Consider the following 25,508-nt stretch of genomic DNA (forward strand, 5'->3'; position numbering starts at 1 on the left):
TTGATTTTGTGTTGGGTTAGAGAATATAAGGCAACATTTTAAAAAACTATGGCAAGTTGTTTCCCAAAACAAAATTAAACGTTTTGTTCCAAAAATGTCACCCTGGGCCACTTCACCACCGTTGGTCCTACTTGCTTTGTCTGAAACACAATTCTGGCAGAATGGCCGGAGTTTGCAAAGGGTTCAGGTTTTGATAGAATTGCATCCCCCCCTTGCAGGATGGTTTGTCAAAGCTTCTCCAACTAGCTCTATGTTTAACCCTGTTTCCCTGGCTTAGCTGGGTCCTAGCAGCTTAGCGAGTGAGAAATCGGGACTGGGGGTTCTAGGGTGAGCTCTGTAGGTCTGCACCCCTGACAGCTCAGCTGTACCCAAAAACCTCCCTCCCCAGGGCTGTGGGGTGAGTCCAGGCTGCACCTGAAGGTCCCCGAGTGAACAAAAGCCCCAACTCTATTTTGTTTTAGCTTTAGAGCGGCTGTCTCCCGAGCCTCCTTCCTAATACTCTGGATTTCTAAGGCACCTTTCATGTGAATCTCTATCTCCCCAGCCTGTGTGGGAAGAGCGATCCTTCTCTTTTAACAGATGGGGAAACTGAGGGACAGAGAAGCAAAGAGACTTGCCTTAAAACCCCACAGTAAGTCAGTGACAGAGGAGGGAAGAGAACCCAGGAGTCCTGGCTTCCGGTCACTCCTACCTTAAGAGTCCGGGCTCCGGTTTCTCCCACCATCACTCTCAATCCTGGCAACCTATTTGGTTCAAAACCAGCTGGGGCGCTGGTGCCAGCTCCACCATCCTCAATCATCCACAGAGCAGCAGCAGAGATGGCGCAGTGGGACTATGTCTATGCTGGTAATTTTAAATGCTAGGACAAGACACAGCCCAAAACACAGGCCTGTGTTAAGCTCCGTGCTGGTGCAGGGATGGGCTTTTGATTTCGATCTTGCTGGCCACCAGGGGGTGCTCTGGCCTCTGAAATTGGTTTGCCAGGAAGAGGAGGAGGGTGGCAAATTGGGCCTGTGGGGGCCTGGCGAGAGCCGCTGGTTGCTACCTGGCTGGTGTTTCTGTTGCTTTGTTGATTGCAATGTGCCTTTTTTTGTCATTCACTTGTAGGCTGTGAGACCACCCAGTGATCTTCCCTCTCCCCCTGCTGGGCCAAGCCCCACTCCATCGCTCCGGTCAGTGGCAGGCTCCGAGCTGCTGCAGTTTTATCTAGTGATGCCAGGCTGGGACGAAAGGCTGCTGAGTGATGTTTCCCAGGACGAGTGTGTGGGGTGCGGGTGGGGGGTTCTGCCACTGGGGGACTGGCCCTTTAAGGGGAGATGGATCCAGCCCCACCTCCTCCCCATGTGCACAAAATGAGCACCCTGCCAGGTGGGTGGTGAGGCTAGCTCAGGCTGTGGGGAGGTAAAACAGAAGCCTGGGAGGAAAAGAATGGAAATTGCAGGTAGGAAGCCCTGGGAATTGCTAGAGAACAGGTGGAGAAGACGCTGGACATGGTGCACCTCTCCCTAGCTGCCAGGCAAGGGGTGGGTGGGGTGGAAGACAGCTAGGAAGGCTGGCGTGTGGAGAGCAGCAGGAGGCAGGACTGAAAGCCCTGAGTTTGGGCCAGCTGAGAAGGTGAGGTGGGGGGTCGTTAATGACCCCAGGCCCTAAGAGCTGTTCCTCAATTCATGAAAGTTCCTGGGGGGGGGGGGGGGGAGAGCAAGGAAACTGAGGCAGCAGCTATCCAGAAGCTGAGTGGGTAGGCAGTGCTGTGACTAGGTGTCCCCCCCCCCCCCCCCCCAGTTTCATAAGGATAAAGGAGTTTGAGGCGCAGGTGGTGGTGGTCTTGTCCATCCTCCCTGTGCAAGGAAAAGGCCCGGGTAGAGACCGTCAAATTGTGGAAGTCAACAAATGGCTACGCAGGTGGTGTCGGAGAGAAGGCTTTGGATTCTTTGACCATGGGATGGTGTTCCAAGAAGGAGTGCTAGGCAGAGATGGACTCCACCTAACTAAGAGAGGGAAGAGCATCGTTGCAAGCAGGCTGGCTGACCTAGTGAGGAGGGCTTTAAACTAGGTTCACCGGGGGAAGGAGACCAAAGCCCTGAGGTAAGTGGGGAAGTGGGATACCGGGAGGAAGCACGAGCAGGAGAGCGCAAGAGAGGAGGACTCCTGCCTCACACTGAGAAAGCCGGACGATCAGCGAGTTATCTGAAGTGCCTATACACAAATGCAAGAAGCCTGGGAAACAAGCAGGGAGAACTGGAAGTCCTGGCACAGTTAAGGAATTATGATGTGATTGGAATAACTTGGTGGGATAACTCACATGACTGATACTCTATGATTCCTCTGCGTGAGTGTCTTGATTTTTTTGGGGGCGGCTAAAAAAAAATCCTCCCTTGATTGCCAGCAGGAAGAGTGGGGCCAGCTGGAGACCCCAAGCCGCTGGAGCAGCCTGGCTCTCCCCCTAGGGGGACTCATCCCTTTCCTATTTGGCATCACGTGCCTTACAGCTTAAGGGGCCATTAGATTCTCTCGGCCGCCCCCCTGCCTAGCACAGGCTGGTAAGTTTCTCCCAGGGACCCTGTTCGCTCTGCCCCACGTGCGCCTTGCCATGGGCATTGGCGCCAGCACTGGCTGTGGTGCTAGCAGCCAGTATCCCAGGCTACTGTTGGCACAGCGCTTTGGAGAGGCCAGGGGCTTGAGGCCTTGGTTACAAAGCAGCCCAGGAGTTCTGCAGTGCCCACCCTGGCGGGGGGCATTTCTGGAGCTGCCAGCTGGGCTTGTGCAAGGTTCACTGATCTATCCCTCCACCCCCTCCCCTCAGCCTCATGTTTGGATACCAAATCCTGGTTACCCAGGAGCTTTCCTCTTCAGGGGATCAGACCAGCCCCTGGTTCAGGCTGGTGTGATCCTCCTAGGCTCCAACCATCCCAGCCCGGCTCTGGATGCTAGTCCCAGCTGCACAGCAAAGGATGGCTCAGAGAGGGGTGATGGAGAGTGGGTTGTGCCCCAGGTGGGGAAAGGGGGCTGCAGGGACCCCCTGGCTAACCACCCTGTGCTGCTGGACAGGGCAGCACTTAGGGACAATGGGTAAATAGGCAGGCCTGGCTGTGGAGCGGCTGGGAGGCCGGGGCAGGGAGAGGAGAGTCTGCCCCGTATGCTGAAAAGGGAGTAATTCTTCCTCCCTCCCTGAGGATCTCTAAGCACCTTGCAGCTTTAAGGGATGAACAGTGGGATGTAGGTTAGTTTGAACCCTTTCTTGGAGAGGGGGAAGCTCTGACAGCAACAGCTGGAGCGACTTGGCCAGGTTCACCAAGCAAGTCCATGGAGGAGCCATGAATAGAACCCAGGAGTCCTGACACCCTCTTCTAACCAGCAATCCGTACTCCACAGGTTGAACCCTGGAGTCCTGGCTCGATTCCCTGAATTCTGTTCTAACCAGTCGCTGCTACTCCTCTCCTAAGGTAGGTTTTCTATTCCTGGGATCATCCTAGTCACCCTTCTCAACACCTGTTACAGTTTGAATTCATCTTTCTTAAACATGGGAGACCAGAACTGCGCACACTGTTCCAGATCCTTTCCTCGGAGAAGACTGTGCTGGGATTTCAAGGAACACGGTCGCTTGCTTTTATTTTTTAACAAGGGTTTTCATACAGGAGCATTTTTTTCAGGATCCATTTGCCTTTGATGAATCTCTTCCCTGCCAGAGGGGAAACAGACTCATTCTGGGCCTGCGTGAAGAACAGGGGCTGCGGGGCTGCAAATGTTGCTGCCAAATTACTTGGTAAAAGTTCAGGTCTCTGCGAGGGCTTGTCTATGGGGTGAGTAATTCCAGAACAGAATCCATTTTGGATTAAGCCAATTCAGAATAAGGCACTCTTATTCTGGTTTAAGGGCGTCCTCACATGGAGTTAACCAGGAATAGTTAATCCGCTTTCAATTCAGACCCGTCCTCATTCCAGATTAGCTTTTGTGTGTAGACAAGCCCTGATGCTCAGAGATGCTTGCATCCAACTCCTAGAAATGCTGGCACCTTCCAAATGGCTGGTTAGGGACAGCCTCCAGGAAGGATGGTCCAGTGGTTAGGGAGATAGCCTAGGAGATCTGGGTTTAATTTCTGGTTCTCCCACTGGCCCTGTGTGACCTTATGTTTTCCTGGCCTAGGTCCTAGTAAGTTAGGCTCCTAACGGCCTTTGAAATCAGTAGAATTTAGGAGCCTCAATTTGAGGATGGGGGCCTGAGTTCACACTGCGGTGTGCAGCGGTGGAGAACTGGGCGCCCTGGAGCTATGCTGGTCCCGCTGAGGAGCTGGCCCTGAATCCCAGCAGAGCAAAGCGAATCGGGGCTCTTCCGTGGTAGGCCTGAGAAGGCGTTTTATTTCCAGTTAGAACCACTGTGTCCAGACCAGCATCGGGAGAACAACCTGCCTGCCCCGAACTGCTGCGTTTGCTAGCAGGCTGCAAAGCACCAGAGATGCTACCTCTCCCCGGTGCATTGACAGCCCTGGGGCAGGGACATAGATGGGACTGGCACAGGGCGAGGATTCGCTTAGCCTGGGGAGGTTAGATCCGCAAGCTGCGGTGTCAGGGAAGACAGCGTCCTTGTGCCATGCACCACACCCGCTCTGCATTGCAACACGCCAGCATCAGGGAGAATGGCAGTGTGTCACGCATGGTGCCCTCACGCCGCATTGCTGCTTTGCCAGGCTGCGCTGGGGGGTTCATTGCGGGCAAGAGATGTATGGTTGACACCCAATTAAACCACAGAGCAGGTACAGCCCAGGTAAGCAGCACAGCAAACTTCCCCTCCCTGGCCCCCACTGCCCTGCTCATGGGCCTTGGCCTTGAGGCAGAGGTACACTGGGGTTGGGGGGTTAGTATGCAAGACCTCTGGCCTGCTGGCAAGGGGTCCGGTTAGTACCAGCCCTGCTGGTGGGTTGGTGTGACGGGGGCTTGTGTTGTGCTGTGTGACAGGGACTGGGCTGAGACCCACTGACTCGTCTCACAGATGCCATCCAGCAGGCAGCCGATGGGAACAGCTGTGAGTCACTCCCAGCCCCAGGCAGGATGGGCCCCGGTGCCTGGGGGGGCGGCTGTGTGTGCCCTCCCCAGGCTGGGTGGGAGGTAACCCCCTAAGGGAAACCTCCTGAGGCTGCATGGGCATTACTCCTACAGCTAGACTGCCTAGTGCGTCTCCAGGCCTGCCGGCCCCTGGGGTGTCTGTGTCGCTGCCCCACGGGGGCCGAGGCAGAGGAGTCGGGGCAAGTTGTGGGGTTCAGGGGCAGTGGCTGTCGCCTGACACTGCACGGCTGGAAGAGGATTTGAACACAACGTCCTTTTGCTCCCGGATCCTCTTCGTTCTGGCTCAGGAAGAAGAGACAAGCAGAAATGGTAAGGTAACCCCCAAATCCTATAGGGGCTGTGTGCCTGTTCCACCCCCATAGCAACCCCAAATCTTATAGGGGCTATGCACCTACTCCCCCCATAGTGACCCCAATTCCCCAGGGACTATGTGCCCGCTCCCCCTGCGGCTACCCTGTTCTTGCAGCTGGTCACCTAGGCTGCGCCCTTGCTGCGATCAGCTCTGGTTAATAACTGGGGAGCTGGGCGGGGCGGGGACACACCCTAATTCAGGGGATCTGAGTAGTGGGATGTCTGCACAGCCTGGGGGTCATGGGGTGCCAGACACCCCGCTAGTGTAAATCAGCATCACTTCATTGGCTCCAGTGGAGCGACAGCTGATTCTCCCCTATTGGCTCCCATGAGGTGACACCCATTTACACCAGCTGGGGATCTGCCCCCATTGGCGCCAATGGAGTGACACCCATTTACACTAGCTGGGGATCTGCCCCCATTGGTGCCAATGGAGTGACACCCATTTACACTAGCTGGGGATCTGCCCCCATTGGTGCCAATGGAGTGGCACCCATTTACACCAGCTGGGGCTCTGGCCAGGGGTCTTTGCCAGGCACTGCCCTGCTCTGCTGACAGAGGCTGCTGGAGCCTGGCTGGGATCTGGAAGCTACAGGTTTTTAAGGGTCTCTGCCCTTTGGCAGCTCCAGTCTCTCTCTCTCTCTCTCTCTCTCTCTCTCTCTGAGACAGCACAATCAGGGACAGGGCTATAAGTGGGCTCAGGCCCGTGGTCCGCGCCCCTCCCCACTCACCGTATTCTCTTCACCACAAAGTGGATGGTGAGAAAGATGCTGAGGCAGCCGAAGAGGGTCCCAAAAACGATGGCAACGATTTCACCTGCCCAAGGAAGGAAAGGGGAGGGTAAGGGCTGCGCTTGGGGAGGGGGCTCTCTGAGGCAAGAGTGCGAGCCGGGGATGGAGTGACCCGGGGGGGGGAGGGGGGGGGAGGGGGAGGGAGGGTCCCAGTCATTCCCGGTGACAGCACATTCCAGTGGCTCCCAGCTGCACTTTCCTGGGTCCCCAGGCTTTTGCCCAGCTGAGAGTCACTGTTCCCCATTGCCGATGAGTGGCAGATGTGCTCTGCTGAGGACTGTTGGAATTGCATGTTATCCCTTTAAGAGAGAGGGGTGTAGGGGTGTGAAGGGGAGGGGGCATTCCTGCTGGCAGTAGCAATTGGAGTCAGTCTGGACGGAGCCAGCTTGGGGGGGGATCGTTGTGCCTCAAGGAGCAGCCTGTTTTCTCTCTCTCTGTTTTTGGGGTTCTTGCGTGTTATCCAAAGTCTCTGTGCGTCTGCCGTGACCATACACCATGGGCCCCTCCTAGCCCCACTATGCATAACAGAGAGGGCCATACCTGCAGAGTAGGCTGAGGGACCTGCAAGAGAAGAGAGAGGCAGATTTTGACGATCTCTAACGCCCCATGTGGGCCCAGGCCAGGCTCGGGCCCTGTGGTTGTCACCTCCCAGTTGTCGTCCTGCTGCCACAGCATGGTGACAATGGGGCTAGAACTCAGACCCTCCTGATCCAAAAGCCCAGCCCACTGTCTCTATCGGAGGGTCCCCAGTCGCTGTGTGCAGTACAGGGCTCATGACGTGCAGGTGAGCAGTTCTAATTCCCTCCAGCAGAGGGCAGCGGTGCCACATGGCCAGTTTATTAGCGTATTCTCCAGTGTGGCATAGTCTAGTCGAACGACTCCAGCCAGAAAGATAGAAGCCCTAATGCTACCACCCGCCCTTTGGCTCTGGGGTTAGAGCCCTGTGTGTTTGGAGCTGGATTCTACCTGGATATAGCTTGGGGCATCGCTCTATAAACTGGTTGCTGCACTTGGGCTGGGGTCTGTGGGGGTAGGTAGCAGCCGAAGTCTTAATGAGAGGGTGACGTCCTGTGGAGAGAAACAGGAGTCAGATCCCCCAGACCAGCTGAAATCTAAGGGGGGCCCTGTTCTCCCCTCACCGGGCCCTGCAGCTACCCCCCACCTGTGCCAGCTGGGCCTGATGCACTCACCCACGGGGAAGGAGGAGAACACCACCCTCTGGTTCAGCGGCTGAGGGGCTCGGTAATTGTCCACCAGAGGCACAGGCAAGGAGTTCGCAGCTTTGGTAGAGTACAGCCCGCCCTGCAGCCTCTCCAGCTGGAAGAGAATGGAGCTGTGAGGAGATTGCCCCCCCCAAAGTCCTGGGGTGTCCCCACACATGCACAGTATGGGGAAGAGATGCCCCCCAAGTCTTGGATTGCCCCCTACACCCAGCATGGTGAGGAGATGCCCTCCTCCCCCCCCCCCCGCCCTGGGACCACCTTTCACACTCTCCACAGCTCAGTGAAGAGATGATCCCGACCCCCTTAGCTCTAGTCTAGACTCTGGGGTGTCTCTCCTCTCCCCCCCCCCCCCCAGCTGTACGTGACTCATGGCATTGGGGCAATTTGAATGCTAATGGGGCAGCTGTTTTAGAACCCCTGAGCCCCATGGGCATCCTGCCCAAACAAGAGCGAGTACCTGGGAGGCGGAAATCCGCACCCGCTGGTGGAAGACGGTCCAGAGCACGTTCTGGGAACAGGGCGGCGTGGTCAGGGAGCCGTTATAGCGGAAATAGTGGCCTAGCTGCCCGGGCAGCAGCTCATGAACGTTGAAGGGCGGGATGGAGACTTTCTGACCTGCAGGGGTGCCGGAGGGGACAGTGTTAGGGACGCAAATTTGGGGGCCAACATTTGGAGCTTTGTTCTCCACCCTTCTTCCCCCCTCCCTTCCGCACGCACTTGGCACAGATGCCAACGGCCACACGAGGCGCAGGGAGGGTGGGGTCTCTTCTCCTGGCCACCAAAGTCCCAAGGGGGTCGCGTCCGCTGCCTGAGTGAGTGCCTAGAATGTTGGGTGGTTTTTGATGCAGATCCCGGTGCTCACCCTCCATCCCCTGATCGGCACCCCGCCCAGCGTGAAGAGCGAATAAGGAGGGGTGTTAAATCCCACCCAATTGCACACGCTGCTTTCAGCCACAGCTCCTTCTCTGCAGCGCTGGGTCTAGACCCACTCCTAGACTCAGAATATTACCCTTAGAGCCAGGCGGCTGGTTAAAGCAGCAGCCGTGTTTCAGTGCGGAGAACGTCCTGTGTAGGCTTGCTGGATTGTTCCTGATGGGGATGGGAATATACAGACCCCCATGCTGGCTGGGAAAGGGTTAATGAGAGACTGTAAGCTTAGTCAGCCCCACCTGTTACACCTGGGCGAGGTGTCAAGCCTGGAGGGAGGGGTTGGAAGAGGAAAAACCCAGCCCAGGAATGGCTGACTGGAGTAGCGTCTCTTGCGCTAGTCCCTTGAAAGAAGACCTGGAGCTACCCAGAGGTTGCTAGACACCAGCAGAGCCTTCCTTGGGCAGGTAGGCCTGGCACGGGACTGCCAGGGTGCTTTGTTCCCTGTGACTGCTGCGTTTTCCTTTTGGGGTCTGCGGAGGGGCGTGCCCGGAGAGGGGCTGGTGGAAAGGCCAAGAGGCAGGCTGGGCTAGGACGTAGGCCAGGGAGGAAGCCAAGGGTCTGAGCAGACAGACCATAGCTGTTTATTGCAGGGTCCCTGGGCTGGAACCAGGTGGAGAAGGAGGGCCTGGGTTTCCAAGGGAGGTGGCAGGGAGGCACTGGTGGGAAGGGGTGCAAAGGACTATTAAGTCTGAAGACCCAATACACTGCAGCTGGACTATCCGTATGGGAATCAGCTCACCCTGGAAAGGCTGGGACCATGTGTGACCTGGCCAGAGGGCCGAGTCAGGGGATGGTGGCCACCGCAGGGCTGGGGTGGTATCAGCCGGGGACACCAGAGGAAAAGACTCTGCTATGCCATGCCCACCTGCGAGGGGGCGCGCTGGCAATGAGTTACCCTTCTACACCGTCTAGGCTCTGGGGCTCTGTCCGGTCTAGCCGAAAGACCAGGGCTGGCATTATCAAAGGCGCCTAGAGGAGGAGACGCCCAGCTCTCGTCCCAACCTAGCCACGGATCTCACGCCCTGTCCCAGGGGAGGCTATCTGCTTGTCAAAAACAAACTGGAGAGGTGAATTATTACGACTTACAGGTGCCTTTGCGGGGAGAAAATACCAGGCACCAGAGGGCTCTTTAATCTAGCAGAGCGAGGCTTCCTTGGCTGGAAACTGACACTGGACAAATTCAAAGCCGAAATAAGGCACAAATCTTTATTAGGGCGGGTGGTTAACCGTTGGAACAAACTGCCCAGGGAAGCGGGGAATTCTCCGTCTCTTGATGGCTGCAGCTGAAGACTAAATGCCCCTTTGGAGCAGACCAGAAGTGTGTTTAGCCCAGTATCAGGGATAACAGGGGGGAGATTCGCTGGCCTGTGTGATACAGGAACTCAGCCTGGATGGTCTAATCAATGGACCCTTCTGGTCATAAAATCGGTGCCAGGAGCTAATGACTCTCACTGCTAGGAAATGTGCCCTGACATCTACCCTGTACTGTCCTCTGCTCAGTCTCATCCCATCCGCTTAGCTTCACCCCCGCCGCCCCAAACAATTCCTTTCCCGGTACCACAGCCAGGCCCCACACCCCGCCTGGGAACTGATGGCCTCACCTGCATACTGGATGTTCTTCAGCCGATCGAAGATGTTGTCATAGGCAGGGTTGGCCACGTCGCCGACCTGATGGAAGGAATGGAGAACAAGAGGCTGTACGTTAGAGCTGAGCCCCTGGAGGGAAGCTCACAATAGACGCCAAGGCTGGATGGCCCAGTTATATGGCTGGTTGAGTGGGGGCCTGCCCCGTTCTGTTCTATTTGGGGTCTTAGAACCACCTCGGCACGGCAGTCTCTGAGCATCTTCCAGTCCTCAGGGCCGGTGCTACCATTAAGGCAAACTAGGCGGTTGCCTAGGGTGCCAAGATTTGGGGGTGCCAAAAAGCGGTGCCCCCAATTTTTTTTTACAGCTTTCCTGTGCTGAGCTGCCGGCAGCGTGCTGACACGTGCGGATCAGACTTCCTCTCCCAGCGCAGCAGCCGCTCCACTTCTCCCGCCTCCCAGGCTTGCGGCACCAATCAGCTGTTTGGCACCGCAAGCCTGGGAGGGGAGGAGAATTAGAGCAGGGGCGGCGTGCTCGGGGAGGAGGCGGAGCAGAGGTGAGCTGGGGTGGGGAGCTGCCGCACAGCTCCCCGGGGGGGGGAGCTGCCATGGGGGGGGCACCTGAGGGCGGGGGGGGCGGGGAGCTGCCGCAGGGCTGGGTGGGGGGGGCGCAAGGTGGAAGTTTTGCCTAGAGCGCGAAACTTTCTTGCACCGGCCCTGCCAGTCCTGGACTGAGCCGCGTGACTCACATTTGTCCCATGGGGTTCTTTCTCTTGCACGCTCTGTCCAGGGGAAGAGGTGAATGTGCGGTGGAATGGTTTGATTTGGTAGGGTTGCTTTTTTAAATGACCAGCGCTGGCTGCTGGGTGGCTACATTACATCAGGTAGGAGGAGCGCACCTGGCACTTGGAGCCGGGGCTGGGGAAGTTGGTGATGGTCCGTAGTCTCCAGGGGACCGGCCCCTGAGAAAGCTTGGCTGTTGCCTGTACAAGCTTTATCCCCTTCCCCCCAGGCTGGCTGCATTGTAGGACCCACCAAGGCTGCCCCGCCTCGGTGGGTCACGGGCAGGGAGCTCACCTCGATGAGGATGCCCAGCACGGCCAGGCCACCTGCCCACTGCTTGGCCTCGCTGATGTTCGTGTAGCTCTCCGAGTTGTAATGCACAATGTGCAGCTGCGGGGAGAGGGGGGGCAGATTCTTAAAGGTGCAGTCTCTCAGGGCCCCCTTCCCTCTCACAGCCATTAGTGAATGTATCCGCGCACCATCCGCTCACGGGGTTAACAGAGGCACAGGGAAGGGAAGGGACTTGCCTACGGTCGTCCCGGGGGGCTCAGTGGCAGAGCTGGGAATACAACCCAGGGCTCCCCAGTGTTCTGCCCACTGGACCATGCTGCCCTTTGGCAAGTCAGGGCCAGCGGGGAATGGCTAATGGGTTTTACAACCCACCTTTTCAGGCCTAGCCTGCTGGGCAGCCTCCCCCTTCCCTTTTCCCACAGCCGCCCTTTCACTCCCAATCCCACTTCTCTCTGCCCCGCGCTGCCCTCTGCAAACCTGCCAGCCCCAACGGGCCTGATCCCGAGAAGGGCCCGTCATCCACACCTTCCGCTGTGGAGCCATCAGCGCTCCGCCAGCTTGCTCACGCTTTCTCTTCCTGGGACTCGGGACCCAGTCGGGTGAGGAACAGCTGCAGGATCGGGGCCCTAGCAGCTCGGTTCTCTGTCACGGGGCTGGATCTGAATCGGTGACCTTGGGGCCCCAGCCCAGGACCGACCCCACCCCCGGGCGGCTGCATTGATTGCTAAGATGCGTGCTGGCCTGGTCCCCACACAAGCATGGACTGCACCTGAGATGCAAACCCTCCCGCGGAGAGAAGGGTAGGGGGGAGCGGGGGCAAATGCACTGTGCTAGCCCCACCAGGGCTGATCGTATTGGAGGCTGGAGGCTGGGTTCAGACTCCCGTTGCGTCAGACTCTCTCCCACAAGCGTTAAGCAGTTTAATGCTAAGCACCGGTGGCTTCCGGAGGGTAGAAAGGACCTTTCTTCTCCTCCTAATCCCCCCCACCTCCACCGGCCCCTCTAATCGCCCAGCCCCAGTGCGGCAGTTCCAGGTATAATCTCCCCCGCCACGGCTCCAACGGGAGACCTGGCTGGGTGGGGATTATCCACCAGATGGTACCAGCACAGAGGGAGTAACTGGTTCCTCCTCCATCCCCAATTAAAACCCTTTGGCTTTAGGGGAAGTCTCGCAGCCTGGGGGGAGGGTGGGACCTGGTAACCCCATAGATTTCAGTGGAGCTGCACCTGGGGTAGCTTTGGCCCCAATTGCCCAGCTGGTCTGACTAAGAAGGGAGAGGATAATGGGGCAATGAGAAAACTGCCCTCCGGCCCCCCAACCCTGGGGCAGGAGCACACTCACCTCGGCAGGGAAAGCCTCCCCATTCACCTGATGCTCCGACCCGCCGGCCTGCCCCCTGCTGCCCCAGTGGAAGTGCAACTGGATGGCCGCATAGGTCTGCGGAAGGCCCCGGAGGAACATGGACGGGGGCAGGGACATCTTCACTGCAGGGACAGACGCCCAGGGGGTGTTAGTGCACGGCACGGAGTCTCCCAACCCTGTACATCCTAGGGCCCTTGCTGCCGATGCCCGCTGGGAGGCTCTGGCCGGCGGGGAGCAGAGATGAGGCCATGCTGGGCCGTCTCCCTCCCACTAGGAACGCTAGGGCGTGCGGTGCAGGGAAAGGCGTCCTTATCACCGGTGCAGACCTTTGGGATCTGGGCAAGGAGCCAGAAGGCGCAGGAGAGGCCCCCCTCATGCATCCCGCATCGCCAACCCCCTGTGTTCAAACAGGACGAGTCCTGGCCTCAGAATGCCAAAGCCGGCCCCACGACAGCAGGAGATGTGACCCAAAGAATCAGGGGCAGGGTCTTTTCCTGCCTTCTGGTCCCTGGGAGCACTGGGGTCAGCTTCTCAAGCTGGTCTCCAGAACCAGGTGGGCTAGAAACTATTCGCCAAAGCTAAGAGTCTCGCGTCTCGCCCTGCCTCCAACGCTGAATATCCCAATACTTGCCAGACAGGTACAAGTGCTGGCAACGCTGTGAAACCCCTTCCGCCCTCCCTGACCCCTGCACCGCTACGCCCCAGAGATACACACGCACACCTCCCTACGCACACACAAACACACTCCACTTTCCTCAACGCTCCACACAAACACATGCACCTCCCCACACTCGCATGCCACACACACACCACCCTGTCACCAACACACACCCCTCCACACAAACGCCCTGTCACACAAGCACACGCCCTCCCATGGGCCCACTCAACACAAACACATGCCCTACACACACACTGCCCTCTCTACATCAACACCCTGTCAAACACACAATCTCCACACACACCCCTCTCTGTGCACACACACTGTCATACACACTCCCCTCCCTACACACACATCACACAAACATCCTGTCATACCCCCCCCACACACATACACACATGCTCCCCTTTCCACATACACCCCCAGTCACAACTACATGCCAACACCCCCCTCCAACACACCACCTCTCTCACTCGCCCCTGCTCCAGGCTGGGGGTGATGCACTGGGCTGGGAGGGGCTGAGCAGTGGGTCTGGGAGACCCTGCCATGCCCTGTGTGCACTGATTTGGGTTCCTCTTTCTCCAGAGGGCTGTCCCTCCCCACTGCCCATCCTGGAGGGGCAGGGGAAGCTCTGCCAAGGGGGCTCGCTGCACTGGGCTCTGTGAAGTCTAGTGCCTGGCGGGCGAGTTTGCCCCACTTTGGGACTGGGGCCGGCTGGTCTGCAGTGCATGACCCTCACCTGGCACTCCCAGGCCTCAGCCCCTCCTAGGGGGCCCCAGTGAGAGACCTTCCCAGGGGGTGGGACCGGCTGGATCTGATTATAATTCCCAAGGGAAACGCCTGGGGAAGGAGCTATCCATGACTTCTCCCCACATGGCATGTCCCTGGGACCCCAACAAGGCTGAGAGCCAGGGGTCAGCAATGGAGCAATGGCTGACCAGTCTGTGGTGCCATAGCAATGGGGCAATGGCTGACCAGTCTGCGGTGCCATAGCAACGGGGCAATCGTTGGCAGCTCCCCACCCGGTGCCATAGCAACGGGGCAATGGCTGACCAGTCTGCAGTGCCATAGCAACAGGGCAATCGTTGGCAGCTCCCCACCCGGTGCCATAGCAATGGGGCAATGGCTGACCAGTCTGCGGTGCCATAGCAACGGGGCAATCGTTGGCAGCTCCCCACCCGGTGCCATAGCAACGGGGCAATGGCTGACCAGTCTGCGGTGCCATAGTAACGGGGCAATGGCTGACAGCTCCCTGGTGCCATAGCAACGGGGCAATGGTTGACCAGTCTGCAGTGCCATAGCAACGGGGCAATGGCTGACAGCTCCCTGGTGCCATAGCAACGGGGCAATGGCTGACCAGTCTGCAGTGCCATAGCAACGGGGCAATGGCTGACAACTCCTCGGTGCCATAGTAACGGGGCAGCTTCCCGGTGCCATGCAGGAGGCTGGGGGGGGGGGCAGAGTCAGCAGTGGGGCATTGCCTGCATTTCCTAGTGAGGTTTAACTGGATGAGTAGCTGCCGAGAGAGGGGGATACGGAGAGGCTGCCGCAGCAGGGGAGCGGCAGAGGAGGGGGCTCTTGTGCGAGCAGCAGGAAGGGGGATGGAAAAGGCTGGCGAGGGGAGGGCGCAGGCAGGCCTGGGGATGCGGAGGAGGAGACTGTTGCTCTGAGCAGTGAGATTGTGCGGAGGGGCACAGAGAAGGCACAGACAGTGCTCTTGAGGCTCCTAGGGAGAAACAGGAAGGTCCCAGCCCACCTGGTGATGCCCCTCCGTTCCTGGGGTAACACCCGCCCCGCCCCGACTGCAGCCTCACCTGTGTGCCCGTTGTTGAAGAGGGTGAAGGCCCCAGCCCCAGGGCTCTGGTATCCCTGGAGCTCAATAGGCGGCAGGGCCGGGTCGTGCTGCACAGACTTGGTCTGGATATCAATGGGGGACTGGGCCTGCCCCCCGCAGTCCGGGTAGTCATCTGACCAGTGCGCCTGGCCGTGGGGGCCTGAAAACAGAGAGTGCAGGGGGGGTCAAGCCCCTTGGGGAGGGGGCGGGGAGGTGTCTCTACCAGCTAGATTTGTGTGTGGGCCAGTTCTGGCCCCGGCAGCGCGATTTCACACCCCCACCCTCGGTACGACGCGCCATACACAGCTGTGGCCGTGACAACGCTCAGCATTTCAGCAGCGCCTCCCATCTGGGGAATCTCAAAGCCTCCCAGGAGCTGCAGCTGGAAGGGACAATCCCTGTTCCATGGGGGAAGAATGAGGGCGCGGAGAGGGGACGTGACTTGCTCCTTGGGTCACGCAGCAGCAGTAAGTTGGACACCCCAGCAGTCCTGACGCCCAGTCCCCTACTCTAATCACCAGATTCCTTTCCCGCCCCCGCCCCTGAGCTGGGCCTTGAAGCCAGGAGTCCTGGCTCCCATTTTCCTGCCGTAACCACTGGATCGCGCAATCTCCCCTGCGTAGCACCAAGCTCTTTACAGCTATGCCTCACTTCACTCGTGCAAGGACCAGTCCTATGTCAGGAGAAAGGCTGGCTTTGTGGCTCGGCGCTGGGACGCGGGCAACGGGGTTCAGTCCTGACTACCACAGAGCGTAACATGGGGAGAATGATGCTTTCCAAAGGGTGGGGCCATGAGGATCAATCTATAAATGCATGGCAGGTGCTTGGACAGGAGACAGATAAAACGCTCAGTAGAGACAAGCTCTAGACAGGGTTTCTATAGGCAATTTGGATTTAGACGTGAAGCTCTTTGGTGCCTCTCTTTGGTTTGGCACCAAGACCATTTCCAGTGGCTGCATCAGTCACAATAATCTGCTTTGTATGACTGTGTTTTTCCCGACGGGCCAGATTTCCCTAGGCGCTCTGGAGCAGAATTTCAGAACCGCTCAGCACCCTCCGTTGGATATGGATTTCCAGGAGCTTTCAGCTCCCACCGTGACATGCACAACGGGGTTTTCAAAGACCTCAACAGCTGATAAGCACCCTGATCGCTTAGGAAAATCTGGTCTCATTATGGGTGCAGAGCACTTACAAATTCTGGCCTGTGTGGCAAAGTCACCTGGACTTAGCTATCTACCAGGGGAATTAGGTGCCTAAAGACCTTTGAGGAGCTGGACGCGAGAGCCCTGTTAGAAGTTCTCTTTCTGTTCAGGAAAATGCCCAAAATCAAAATAACCGTGAATAAGTGGTTATAATAACGCACGTCACTGTCTAGGCTATGCCTGTTTCACTTTTCCCGTGCGTGTCCCTATCTGGCAGGGCTGGAACCAGCCTAATTAGGCCGCTTTTAAAAGGCGACTCTGCCTCACCAAGGCCACTACAAGGCAAATCGGGTTTTCTCCAGCGCTGGCTGAATGAGGAGGCTTTTGTATGAAGGACCCAGCTTGGGAAGGGAGGCCAGAGCCCCACAGTTATTTGCATCTGAATGTAATCTCTGCTATGGTAATTAGTTTGCTGGAAACATTTTCCAACTGGGGAAGCACAGATAAAGCTGTTTGATTTTCCTGCCACTGCGCCATTGTTCTTCCACTGGCCCTGGACCTGAAGTTACCCAGAAAACAAAGAACCTCCAAATCAGATATACCCACAGAATACAGACATTCTCGGTGCCCCGTCTGGCTGTTGCTAGGAGCTCCCAGAAGCCTCTGGGCCTAGGGCGCTCGACATCCATGCCTGCCATGTAAAAAATGCACAGGCGTCTCATACGTGGCTTGGGTCTGCTGGGGCAAATGGGCTTGCCTGCTCAGCCAAAGTCCCCTCCCTGCCCCCCTCCCCTCCACCGCCGGGTAACAGGCAGGCCTCCGAGCGCGGGTTCAAACGAGTTCCTGCTGCTGCCCTTTCCAGGTTCCTGCACAAAGCTGTGCTTTCAGGGCCCGAGCTTAGGTGGGGATTACGTCTGACCCCCGTACGATGGGATCAGCCGTGCCCAGCTGGCTCTGGGCTGCACTTTCAGATAGGTGCTGGCTCTGTGCTAATTGGATTTGTTAGGCTTGTAGGCAGTTAGCTGGCGATCTGGATGGTGGATCTAGCACTGTTACATAAGGGCCCCGGGAACACAATGGGGCCATTCTAGCATAGGAACTAGTTGGGGGAGAATCTAGGAGGCCTAACACTCCCGCAAAGCCAGGGGCCAAGGGCTAAAGCACTGGGTAAGGACTGGGGTTTGGGGTACAGTGGTTAGAGCAGGGGACTGGGAGTCAGGACCCCTGGAGACCTGTCCTGCTGTGGAAGAGATGAATCACTCCCCTGCTGTAACTACAAGGCCATGCTCCCTTCTAAAGCCTGGGATAGAGCCCAGGAGTTCTGTCTCATTGTGCACCTGCTCTAACCACTAGATCACATTGTCCTCCCAGAGCTGGAGACAGAACCCCGGAGTCCTGAAGCCCCAGGCCTCCCTGCTCCAACCTTCCCCTTCCCAATGCTGAGAAAAAAAACAAGGAATCTTGTCTCCCAGCCACCCTGCTCTAACCACTAGACCACATTGTCCTCTCAGAACTGGGGACAGAACCCAGGCATCCAGTTCTCTCTCTGCAGGATACGCATAACACCCACAGAGGCCAGTAGGAATCAGACCGCTGAGTTCTGTTCCTGGGTCTGGGAAATGGTGAGGCCTATTGGTTAGAGCAGGGTCTAGGAGCCAGGACTCCTGAGTTCTTTTCTCAGCTGTGGAAGGGGGGTGGGGTCTAGTGGTTAGAGCACACAGTGAGCCAGGACTCCTGAGTTCTCGTCTCCGCTCTGGAAGAGGGTGGTGTACAGTGGTTAGAGGAGGAGGCTGGAATCAAGGATCTCTGGGTTCTATTCCTGGGTCTACCGCTAAGTCATTCCCTTTCCCCCTGTGTAAATGGGACTAATGTGTGTGTCCCCTCCCCTACCCCCGCATGGGGTGCTGGGTTTAATCACTGAGGCTTTGCAAAGCACTCGAAGCTCCTTGGCTGGAAAGGACCAGGGACAGGCCAAGAGACACTCTGCAGCGCCCCCTGATTGGCCAGGCCTCCTTGGTCTGAGCATCTCCTGAGCAGGCGGCGTCTGTGGGGAGACCCCAGCTCTCTGCCAGGCTGGCAGCAGCTGGAGCTGCTGCACAAATAGTGCACTCAACCCCCAGTAGGAGGAGGGCAACATCAATCACCGTCCATTGCCACCTGCTAGCCAGCGTGGGCATGGTGTTGGCAGGAAGGCATTGCATCCTGCCTCGCTGAGCTAGCAGAAGGGAACTGGGGCCTGGAAGAGGAGGAACTGAATGGGAGAAAGCCCAGAATAAAATCCTCTTCCAACCTTACCTTTATATGTCCAGTGGGAAGCTGCAAAGCAAGCAAACAAAAGCGCTTAGTCAGCATAACTAACACTGAGTCTGCCTCAATATCCCCTCCCACCTGTAAGCCTTAAAGACCCCTGAGCATTTCCCCCAGGGTCCAGGACAAATCCAACCCCTTGCCTTTACATCCTGCCACCCGTGCGGTCTCAGTCAGTATCCTCCTTCACTCCCTCTTCTGAATGAGATTCCATGTGGCTGTTAAAGAGCTGCCAGGTTCCACCCCAGAAGTGGCTGCCTTTCCGTGTGGGGAAATAATTCCCCCAAAGAGCTTTGGGATCAAACGTGTTGCGCCAACATCCATTGAAGTCAAAAGAGAGTGGTTTTCAATGGGGCGATGGACCAGACCCTATTGTTGCCCAGGTTTTGTTCTCCTTTTCTCTTTGAAGTGCCCTGCCTTGCTTAACTGCTCCTCTAACAGCAGGCTGGGAAGAGGTCACCCTGCTCCCGGTGCAGGATGAGCAAACAGTCAAACCCTGGCTAGCACGTTCGGCCCTGCTGCTGTGACAGCTGCTCTTTTTGGCCAACATGCTAGGGATCGAACGGGGCATAGGCGCCGACTCCGTGGGTGCTCCAGGGCTGGAGCACCCATGGGGAAAAATCAGCAGGTGCTCCGCACCCACCGGCAGCCAAGCTCTCCCCATCCTCGCCTTCTTCCCCCCTGCAGCGCGCCGCATCCCTGCTCCTCCCCCTCCCTCCCAGCGCTTCCCACCCCCTGCTGCCTAACAGCTGCTTGGTGGCGCTTAGGACTTTCCGGGAGGGACGGGGAGGAGCGGGGACGCGGCGCACTCAGAAGAGGAGGCGGAGAAGAGGCAGGGCAGGGGCGGGGACTTGGGGGAGGGGGGTGGAATGGGGGCGGGGGCTTTGAGGGAGGGGTGATGCCGGGGCGGGGCCAGGGGCGGGAGGGGGTCGAGCACCCACCGGGCAGAGGGGAAGTCGGCGCCCATGGAACGGGGCACCTCTGGAGCTAAAAGCATGAGCGCAAAACCCCAACCTTTCCTAGCTGGGGCTATAATTACGGGCTTTCGTAAGACACATTCACCTGGGGGTGGCACTTGCCTTCAGTCCCATCTCTGAGCCGCTTTCTCCCACTACCCCTAAAACTCTTGCGCCCAAACAAAAAGGACATGGGCAGAAAAGGAGAAACGGAAGCTGAAGCGGAGCCAGGGGCTGGGCGAGATTAGCGGCTCTCTTGTTAAAAGGGCAGCAGGTCCCGGTGGCAGAGACTTGAGCTAAAATTAACCCCTCAGCTTGGCAAACACATTTAAAGAGACATTTGGGGGCAGAGAGAACCATGGGCTCCTTTGTGCTTTTCCACCCCAGGGCCAAAGATTCAAAGGGACCCATTCTCTGCCTGCCCTGCACCTTGGGGCAGTCTCTGCCAGCAGCCCCCAGCTGCTAATTCTAATTCAGTAGCACTTTGCACTGGTGCAAAGGCCAGCGCGAGGGGCAGGGCAGTGGAGAACCGGGCTCAGCGTCTGCGCTCCGCTCTCTAAGCTGCTTGTACTGGCCGCTGTTGGAAACAAACTTTATGGGGCTGATTCAATTCCTAATCGTCTCTTAATGCTAACCAGGGCCAGCTGGACCCCTTTGCCGCCCAGTTAAACCACACGCATGTCTTCTCGTTGGGGTGAATCTTCACCTCCCAGACAGAGGCCTCCCCCAGAAATACCCACGTAAATTATAAGGATCAGAGTCAGAAACTGTGAAGGCAGAAGGGCCCATTAGATCACCTGGTCTGACCTCCTGTGTAAGCCAGGCCGGAGAACTCCTCCCACTCCCAGTTCCCCTATGTTGAGCCCAGTAACTTGTGTTTGACTCAAAGTCTTCCAGAGAGGCCTCCAGTTGTGCTATAAAGACCTCAAGACCTGGAGAATCCACCACTTCCCCAGGCGGTTTGTTCCACTGGTTAATCCCCCTCTCTGGTAAAAAATAAGTCTGCCCTGCTTTGAATTGGAATTGGTCTGACTTCAGCTTCCAGCCATTGGTTCTTGAGCTGCGTTTCTCAGCTACATTAAGAGTATCCAGTGTTTTCTCCCCGTGAAAGTACTTATACACCATAATCAAGTCACCTCTGGATTTTCTTTCTGATACACTCAGATTGAGCTGCTGGAGTCTCTCGCTGTCAGACATTTTTTTCCAGCCCTCAATTCTTTTTTGTGTTGCTCTTCTCTGCCCCTGCTCCAATGTTTCAACATCCTTTCTAAAGTGCAGACCCCAGAACTGGACACAGCGTTCCAGCATCGGTCTCACCAGGGCGGCGTAAAGCAGTACAATCACCTCTTCTTCTCCCATCGTGACTAACATTGCCTACTGCCTTACACCCCAAGCAGCCTGGCTGATTTCAGTGGGCTCGCTTGCGGGGTAAGAGGGGCACCGGCTGGCCTGGTACTAGCATGTGAGCTGATGAGATGACATTTCTTCGCAGAAATTAGCGCGTTGCAGCCCTCTCAGGCCCAGCCGTGACGGTACAGTGTTGACGTTCATGTGCGTCTCAAGCAGTGCTCAGATAGTAGAACAGCTTGTTTGCAGAGCCCAGCTCTGGGACTAGAGGTGGGAATGCTTCGCAAGCCTATTACTTTTGTTTGTTGCGTCTCCTTTTGTGCATGATGGGTTAAATTCTGCTCCTGTTTACATGGGTGTAAATCCAGAGTAATGCTACTGAAGATGGTGGAGCAACTCCAGATTTAACCCGGGGTAATTTAGAGCAGAATCTGGCCTAAGTTTTAAAGCAGTCAAATGAAACAAACAATACATCTCTGCTCTGTTAGGTGTTTTGCCTGTAATGTCAGTGAGAGCAGGCTCGGGCCCTATGTGGCTCTATATGTGGCATTTATTTGCCTTATTACTGTTTTGCTACAGACCTGTCAGGAGCGTTTCCCTGCACAAACCCAACGCTTCCAAGGCTTGTTTGAGACTGAAAAGTCAGGCCATTAGGAAAAGGGATTCCCAGTCTGCTCCCAGGCTTGGGCTAATGAGACCGATTTGGGGCCTGATCCGAAGCCCATGGAAATCTTTCCATTGGCTTGCAGCAAGTTTTGGATCAGGCTCTTGATGAAAAGATTCCAGGGGGAACTGTGCAAATGAAAACCAGAGAGTCACAGGACACAGTCGCTGGGAACAGTCCCGTCCTCTGGGACTTGGCGAGTTACTTTTCATGCTAAAATCAGGTTTATTTAAAGGTCTGGCTGAAAATTGGGGTTTGAATCAATGAAAATGATTGTAGCGCGTGTCTGCTTTCCCTTGACATTTTTTTATTTTTCTTCAGAAAACTGAAAATATTTGGCCAAAACCCATTGGGGTTTTTTTTCCCTCAACACTCCCCCCTCCCACCCCCCAACACACACACACACTTACTTTTGGGGCAATTTTCAGATGACATTTTTCAACGAAAAGTCAAAATTTTCCATGGAAAAATCCAAAGCATTTTCTGTCCAGCTGTCCTTATTACCTGTTTTCATAAAGTCTACTATTCTGCCCACTTGCTGCATCTGCCCTGGCACTGTTTGAGCTACTGATCACTGTTGATCAAAGAATAGAATTAATCTACCCGACATATCACGTCTACTCTCTATGACATAATCACAGGGTTAGCTCCACCCAGCAGCGAAAAATCCTCAGGATCCAAATCCATTGATACAAAGAGATTTCAGCATTGACACCCCCAACGGCCTTATTTTTTTAAATAATATCTTAAAATCTTTACGCAGCCCGCTGAGCTTTGCCTGAGTCAGGACAGCTGCACAGTGTCCGGTTACCGTTCTTTACAGCCCGCTTTGCTCAATAAATGAATAATCCGGTTTGCGGATTGAAAGGTGAATTGCGGAGCCCAGGAAATGACCATATCACAGCAATTTTGGATTCGCGCAACTTCCCTTTAGGGTCAGTTTTCTAAAGACTCCAACATTTCAAGCATCAAAGAGCAGCCCCCGAAAGCCCATAAATCCAGGTGAATTACACATACAGGACACACTCAACCTCACTGACACCAAAAAGGGTCACAGCCCTGGATGCATATTAATTACAGCGAACATCCCCTTGATCATGCAGAACTTCAGTCACCCAAGCCCACGCAGCAACCTCCATGACATTTAGGTCTTGGTATCGGCCACCGGCCCCAATCCTGGAAAGTGCTGAGTCCAGAATGCTCAGCTCTTATCATGATGGGGATATGGCTGCTGGAATAAGGGACTGCGATTTCCTAAAGGGCCTTGGGGTGTATATATAAACCTGTTGCCGATATTTACATTTTTGGTGGCATTTTACAGGTCACCGAGTCTGGGTTATATTTTTAAAGCACAATCAGCGGGGATAAATCAACCGGCTCCTACAGTGTCCGTGTAAGTCAACAGGAGTCAGGCACAAATATTGAAGGAGATTCAGAGCTGTCGACAGCCAGCGAAGAAATCCGCAATAAATAACCTCGGAAGAAATGCCCCTGCGAAATGCATTAGGATTAAGGGGAGGCCTCAAATTCTGCCTTTAAAGGGAGCTTTGGGATGCCAACGGTTAGCCTGCTTGTTGAACACTTTCTCTCAACACCTTCTCGGCTTTAAACCCTGCTCTGAAGGATACTTGCTTCAATTTAGCACACAGCTCAGTCGGGGATCCCAGCATAGGTGCTGGTACTAGGGGTGCTGTCGCATCCCCTGGCTTGCAGAGGTTTCCAATATATCCAGGGTTTACAGTTTGGTTCAAGGGCTCTCAGCACCCCCACTATAAAAATTGCTCCAGCGCCCCTGATCCTAGCGTAATGTCTTTGGAGCAGGGACCTGAGGGCTCGATCCTGTGCCCACTGATGTTGATGATGCAGGATCAGGCCTGGAGGGAATAACTAGTAACCCAGGCTCTTTGCAGAAATTCTGCGGGGTACTTGTAAGCGGAGTTTGTTCACGTCTGTGACTGGCTGGAAAGCATCACAAAGCATTTGGTGTGCCATTTGTTTAGGAAATTGGTTTCTAAAGCAGACAAAAGAAAAGGCTGAGTGGCCCATGGGAGTTGGAACAGTAGCTCCATTGTGGACACAAGAAAGGAACAGAGTGCTGCACTCTTTGGGGGTTCCCCAAAAAAAATCCAGCCACCCCCCAACACACACCCCCTCCGCTGTAGCACCCAGAGCCAGCCAGTAGCACCCAGAGCTGTGGCAAGGCTGAGTTGAGCCCGACATCCACGTCTTTATAAGCAATGCAACTTACCATGATTTGCAGCCAGGGCATGGGGAAAACCCTGCAGGAGGATTAAAGCGAGAAGCATCTTCCAAAGCACAGAGTTGTGGCCGGTGATTTTGGGGGGGAGGAAAAAAGTTGATTTTGGGGGGGATAATAAATATGCCCCAGAGAGGATCCCACCCTTCTCTTCCTCAGCTGGAGGGGAAAGGCGCAGCTCTGAAGTCTGGTGACCAATGGGATATTCTCCACTTTCCACTTGACTTCAGACACAGACCTCATGCCACTCACGATTGCCATTCAGGCAGTGCGACAGGGGTGAGCAGTTTTTAAGGTGGCTCCCGGAGGCGGCTCCAGTCCAGCCCTGGATAATGTTCTCAGCTCCTTAAATACTTTGTCCCAACAATGTTTGTGTTGTGGGACTTCACACGAGGAATCTGGCCAGGCTCAGAGCCCAGGCCAGTCAAATCGCTTTGCGAATTTGTTTTCTTTCAGCTGGATTAAAAACAAAACAAAACAACCCACCCCAAGAATTCAGAAGCAGATTTATCAAGGCAGGAAGGGCACACGCAGCGTTTGGATACAAGTGGCTCCTATGTAAAAGATCCCAGCTAGCAAGGATCTTTACAGAGCATCCTGCAGCCAACACATTTTACAGCCAACAGGCCCAGTTGTCCATTCTACAGCACCCAGCGTCCTAGTGTCAGTGGTCACATAGGGACAAGAATGTGCTCCTCTCTAGAAAGGAAAGCTGGAGCAGTGATTAGGATGCTAGTTTAGGGACTTGGAAAACCCAGGTCCAATTCCCTAGTCCGCTGCATCCTCCCTGGGTGACCTAGAGCAAGTCACAGAGTCATGCTGTGCCTCAGTTTCCCCACCTGTACAATGGGGATAGCAGCCCTGCCCTGCCTCCCAGGTGGCTAACAGCCTTATAAAGACTGTGATGGGCTCAGATCTTACAGTGATGGGGTGTAAGCCTCACCCATGTAAACAAAGGGTTAACAAGAGTCTTCAAGCTCAGTTAGCCCACCTGGCTATCCCGGGAGGGTGTGTGGTAAGGCTGAATTTGTTATCGCAGCCAGCTGGGCCTTCTTCAGGATGGAAGGGAGTGAAAGCTACAGAAGAAGGAGCCAGGACTCCGAGGGGATTAGGGTTCCCTCACTCTGGGAAAGGGACAATAGGGTAGCTGGGTGAGAGAGAAGACAGGCCCTAGGAAAGGGCCCAGGCTCCAGGGCCGTTATCCTGTAACCGGAGCAGGGAGCTGAGGAGAGCCCAGCAGGACCCAGTGCTCAAGCCCGGATGGTCGGAGGTTGGTTTGTTTTGTTTGGGGTTTTGACGTGGGGAACCCGCTGCTCTGAGAGAAGGGTGGGACTGCAGAGGAGCTGAGGCCGGGCGGAAGGTGCAGTGTTGATAACTGGAGTTGTGTGGGACACTGTTTGTACGAGACATCAACACTCTGCAAGGGGTGAGACTTTAGAGAGACCGGGCTGGAGGGCAGAGTCACAAGAAGAGGCAGAACACCACAGGGCTGGACTGGCTGGGGGGTGCTAGGTGAGGAGAGCCTGCCGTGTGATGCCCAACCACAAGGGGGTGCACTAGCAGTGAGTCCACTCAATGCAGGGCCATATAAAGTACCAAACAGACAGATCATTTACTTTACCCATCACTGAAATGCAGCCTCCTCTGGGGTGGAGTGTTATAGTTTAACAGGACACAGCAACAGGACACAGCAGCTCAGGAGGTAAAGATTATCTGTAAGAAGCTGCCTGAGGGGAGTTTCAAGTGGGCAGGGTGGAATGACCGGAGTTAGACTAGGACAAAATTCTAGGTCATTTAAATCAATGCAGACTGAGCAGGTTGGACTGTCTGTGTGGGAAGCTGCACACTCCTGTGGGGCTCAGTATCATCTGGAAGGGTAGGGTGCTGTGATGGCTGTGGGGGGTGGGTTGTGACATTGCTCAAAGAGGGGCAGAGTTAAGGGCGTGGGGTGGGGTGAACCTTACTTCT

At 55.9% G+C, this 25,508-nt stretch overlaps 1 protein-coding gene across 1 annotated transcript; it reads right to left on the reverse strand.

Moving 5' to 3' along the window:
* Positions 1 to 5,253: 5,253 nt before the first annotated feature.
* On the reverse strand, positions 5,254 to 23,589 carry CA14 (carbonic anhydrase 14). The gene is made up of 12 exons (XM_065420527.1): positions 23,532 to 23,589; positions 18,305 to 18,325; positions 14,848 to 15,027; positions 12,355 to 12,497; positions 11,016 to 11,111; positions 9,957 to 10,023; positions 7,883 to 8,040; positions 7,393 to 7,519; positions 7,169 to 7,270; positions 6,743 to 6,763; positions 6,143 to 6,227; positions 5,254 to 5,338 (listed from the first exon to the last, which is right to left on the reverse strand). Exons 1-12 carry the CDS (start codon positions 23,587 to 23,589, stop codon positions 5,254 to 5,256), a joined length of 1,143 nt encoding a protein of 380 aa, XP_065276599.1.
* Between the last annotated feature and the right edge of the window lie 1,919 nt (positions 23,590 to 25,508).

Source organism: Emys orbicularis, chromosome 20 (genome assembly GCF_028017835.1).
Source record: "Emys orbicularis isolate rEmyOrb1 chromosome 20, rEmyOrb1.hap1, whole genome shotgun sequence".
Lineage (NCBI taxonomy): Eukaryota > Metazoa > Chordata > Testudines > Emydidae > Emys > Emys orbicularis.